The sequence below is a fragment of the Dendroctonus ponderosae genome, unplaced genomic scaffold (genome assembly GCF_020466585.1).
Source record: "Dendroctonus ponderosae isolate FM_Combo_2020 unplaced genomic scaffold, Dpon_F_20191213v2 Dpon_F_20191213_1, whole genome shotgun sequence".
Lineage (NCBI taxonomy): Eukaryota > Metazoa > Arthropoda > Insecta > Coleoptera > Curculionidae > Dendroctonus > Dendroctonus ponderosae.
Genome location: NW_026017110.1, coordinates 26,783,513 through 26,786,830, shown reverse-complemented (window position 1 = coordinate 26,786,830; position 3,318 = coordinate 26,783,513). Strand labels below are relative to the sequence as shown.

At 44.9% G+C, this 3,318-nt stretch overlaps 1 protein-coding gene across 1 annotated transcript; it reads left to right on the top strand.

Annotated features, from left to right (window-relative positions):
* The first annotated feature begins 1,145 nt into the window (after nucleotides 1–1,145).
* On the top strand, nucleotides 1,146–3,223 carry LOC109538522 (facilitated trehalose transporter Tret1). Its single transcript, XM_048670774.1, has 4 exons — nucleotides 1,146–1,430; nucleotides 1,553–1,764; nucleotides 1,820–2,022; nucleotides 2,081–3,223. Exons 1-4 carry the CDS (start codon nucleotides 1,408–1,410, stop codon nucleotides 3,161–3,163), a joined length of 1,521 nt encoding a protein of 506 aa, XP_048526731.1. The 5' UTR covers nucleotides 1,146–1,407; the 3' UTR covers nucleotides 3,164–3,223.
* The last annotated feature ends 95 nt before the right edge of the window (nucleotides 3,224–3,318 follow it).

Below are 3,318 nucleotides of genomic sequence, written 5' to 3'. Positions count from 1 at the left end.
TTTTCGCAGTACGACAGAGAAAAATTGCTTCTATTTGTACTGGAAAGAGCGAGTTACTATCTTCCTGTGCAACTTTTAAAGAAGGTTTCAAATTTGGGGTATAACTGTAGGCGGGTTGCATTCCTGCAAACTCGATTTGAAAAATTCGGCACTGCAAAGACGGAAGGCCTGCAGATTTGAGTTTTTTCAAATGAATAGAGAAAAGGTGTGCCTTCATATATTAGAAAGTTGACTTTGTTTCTGGGTCAATTTTGGGAAGTTTCCTAATTCGAACTTCACCTTTGACCAAGCGGCGTTTCAGCAGACTCATCAAAAAATTTCTCTGTTTAGAAAATTTCGGACGCTTATTACAGAAGAACCAATCAGTTGAGTTTTCAGGACAAGATAGGGAAAATCGGCTGCTCCTGATGCGCGAAAACGTGTTTTATTAGAGTTTCTAAAATTTCCCAAAAAATCAGTCGCTAATTGTGACCGTATGGCGTTTCTGCGACTTGCTTGAAAAATTCCGTGCTCTTAATGCGGAAGAGCTAGAAAATTGGGTTTTCGCAGTACGACAGACAAGAAATGCTTATGTTTGTACTGGAAAAAGCGGGTTATTATCTTCCTATGCAACTTTTAAAAAATGTTTCAAATTTGGGATATAACTTTAGGCGCGTTGCATTCCTGCAAGTTCGGTTTGAAAAATTCGGCACTGCAAAGACGGAAAGCCTGCAGATTTGAGTTTTTTCAAATGGATGGAGAAAAGGTGTGCCTGCAAATATTAGAAAGTTGACTTTGTTTCTGGGTCAATTTTGGGATGTTTCCTAATTCGGACTTCATCTTTGACCAACCGGCGTTTCAGCAGACTCATCAAAAAATTTCTCTGTTTAGAAAATTTCGTACGCTTATTGCAGAAGAACCAATCAGTTGAGTTTTCAGGACAAGATAGGGAAAATCGGCTGCATCTGATGCCCGAAAAAGTGTTTTATTAGAGTTTCTGAAATTTCCTAAAAACTCAGTCGCGAATTGTGAACGTGTGGCGTGGAATTCTACCGAACGACGTCCTAAAAACCCATTAGTTTGTGTAGTATTGTTTAAAAAATATCCGTTATTAAAAAAAATAAAGATTAAAATTCCAAAATCACGCATCTTTGGTTGACTACATCAATTGCTCCAATTCAACCTGCACGAGCGCGTATCACAAAATTTGTTTGGTTACAAAATCCATATCATAATTCTAATCGAGTCAACGTTTGCTTAGAAAATTAGTGTGTGGTGATACCGTCGGAATTAATGCTCAATAAATGGGAACATTGTTGGCTTATTAGCGCGTTCAGACTAAAGTCTTCATAAGATTTATTATGCAGTGACAGGTGAGAGTGTGGAACACGAGATTCTGGAAAATGCAGCAGAGGATTGGAAAGAATCATGATTGAAATGACCACTATGAGGTGAGGAAACCCATTATTGCTGCTGAAAGGCGGTCAAGATGGTTAATTGCTTGTTTCGCGCGTTTAAACTGTTGACCCAATTTCGATATACGCGAAAAACTTGGAGGTTTTGGCATTTTTAGTGAAGATGGAGAGCCAGCTTTAAACAGTAGCAAGCACGGAAAGTCGCCATTTCAACGGGCTCTCCCCCAAATAGTGGCAGTGAGCATTAAAAACATCCTTCTACTGGCGTTTGGCACCAGCGTCGGTTTCCCTACTATCCTAATTGGGAGTTTTTCTACTCCCAATCCAGACCCCAGCTTCACAATGTCTGAAAACGCCATCTCTTGGATAGGCAAGCCCATTTTTCCGCCTCACTCAATCTAAATTACCTCTGGCATATTTTCCAGGTTCCTTAACATATCTTTGCAACCCACTTGGCTCCATCCTTTCGGTCTTTACCACTCAGCGCTTCGGCAGACGTAGATGCATGCAACTGGTCAACATCCCTTATATCACTGCATGGCTGCTGCTCTACTCAGCCACAAAAACCTGGCATGTCTTTGTAGGGCTGGGCCTCATAGGGTTCTCTGGGGGATTTTTAGAACCCCCCGTAAGTACCAGCAGCATCTGGAGTTAATAACTGGCAATTTAGAGCGTTCCAATTCCAGATCCTCACATACGTTGCAGAGATCACCGAGCCCCGACTTCGAGGCGCTTTGAGCTCCACCAGCAGCATGTCGATCAACCTCGGAATTCTCCTGGCTTTTATCTTGGGGACGTTCATCAGCTGGCGCAGTCTGGCTTTGTTCAACACTTGCATTCCAGTGGCTGGATTGCTGCTGCTGCTGCTCGTTCCAGAGTCGCCCTATTGGTTGATATCGCAGAACCGGCTGGACGAGGCGCGGAAAAGTTTGGCGTGGCTTCGAGGCTGGGCCGACCATCGGGCTGTCGAAGAGGAGTTCTCGAGTTTGCACTCCCACCTCCAAAGGCACCCCATGTATGCCAGAAGCAGCTGCTCCACGTGGGGGAAAATCCGGCCGTATTTACAGCCCAACTTCCTAAAGCCGTTTGCTTTGATTGCCAGCACTTTCGTGTTGAGTCACTTCTGGAGCACGCCAGTCAACGTGTACGCCATCAAGGTCTTCAGTATCTTCCAGGTGCCCATTGGGCCCTACCAGGCAACTATCTACATCGGCATTGTGGAGCTGGTGGCTGTGATAACTTGCGTGTTCGCAATTAAATGGCTGGGCAAAAGACTGCTGACCAACATCTCACTTGTGGGGGTTTTCGTGTGCATTTTATGCACCGGCGCCTACTGCCAGATGAGCGGCGCCTACTATCTGGATAACCACAACATGGAAAGCCCCTACAGCTGGATGCCAGTGTTGACGCTACTGGGCCAAGCGTTCTTCACCTACCTGTGCATCAAAGGGCTTCCCTGGATCCTGATCGGGGAACTCTACGACAACGATGTGAGGAGTTTTGGGTCTGGACTCAGCTCGGCCGCTGGATACGTGGTGGGCTTCGTCGCCAATAAAACCTTTTTGGAGCTGGTCAGCTCTGTCACTCTGCCTGGTGTGTTGTGGATGTACAGTGCTTTGACTCTAGTAGGAGCTACGTTGCTTTACTTCTTCATGCCGGAAACGGAGGGAAAGTCACTGGCGCAGATCACTGAACACTATTCGGGAGGCGAAAATCTGGGTAATAAAGTGTTTCGAAACAGGCCGTCGCCCAGGAAAAGTTTCTACTAAAGTAGGGTGTAATAAATTTGATTGGAGATTGAGGAAAGTTTCAAAAAATTTAAGCTTTTGTACAGGGTTATTCACGCTATACGGCACGGACGTTTGCGGCTAGCCCGTTTGTTTTTTGCAAACTATTATTTGATGAATCCACAGACGCCTATCGG

Coding starts and splice junctions, on each gene's coding strand:
- LOC109538522 (XM_048670774.1), top strand. CDS start 1,408: ATGATTGAAATGACCACTATGAG. Junction 1,431..1,552: donor ATTGAAATGACCACTATGAG/GTGAGGAAACCC, acceptor TGGCATTTTTAG/TGAAGATGGAGAGCCAGCTT. Junction 1,765..1,819: donor AAACGCCATCTCTTGGATAG/GCAAGCCCATTT, acceptor CATATTTTCCAG/GTTCCTTAACATATCTTTGC.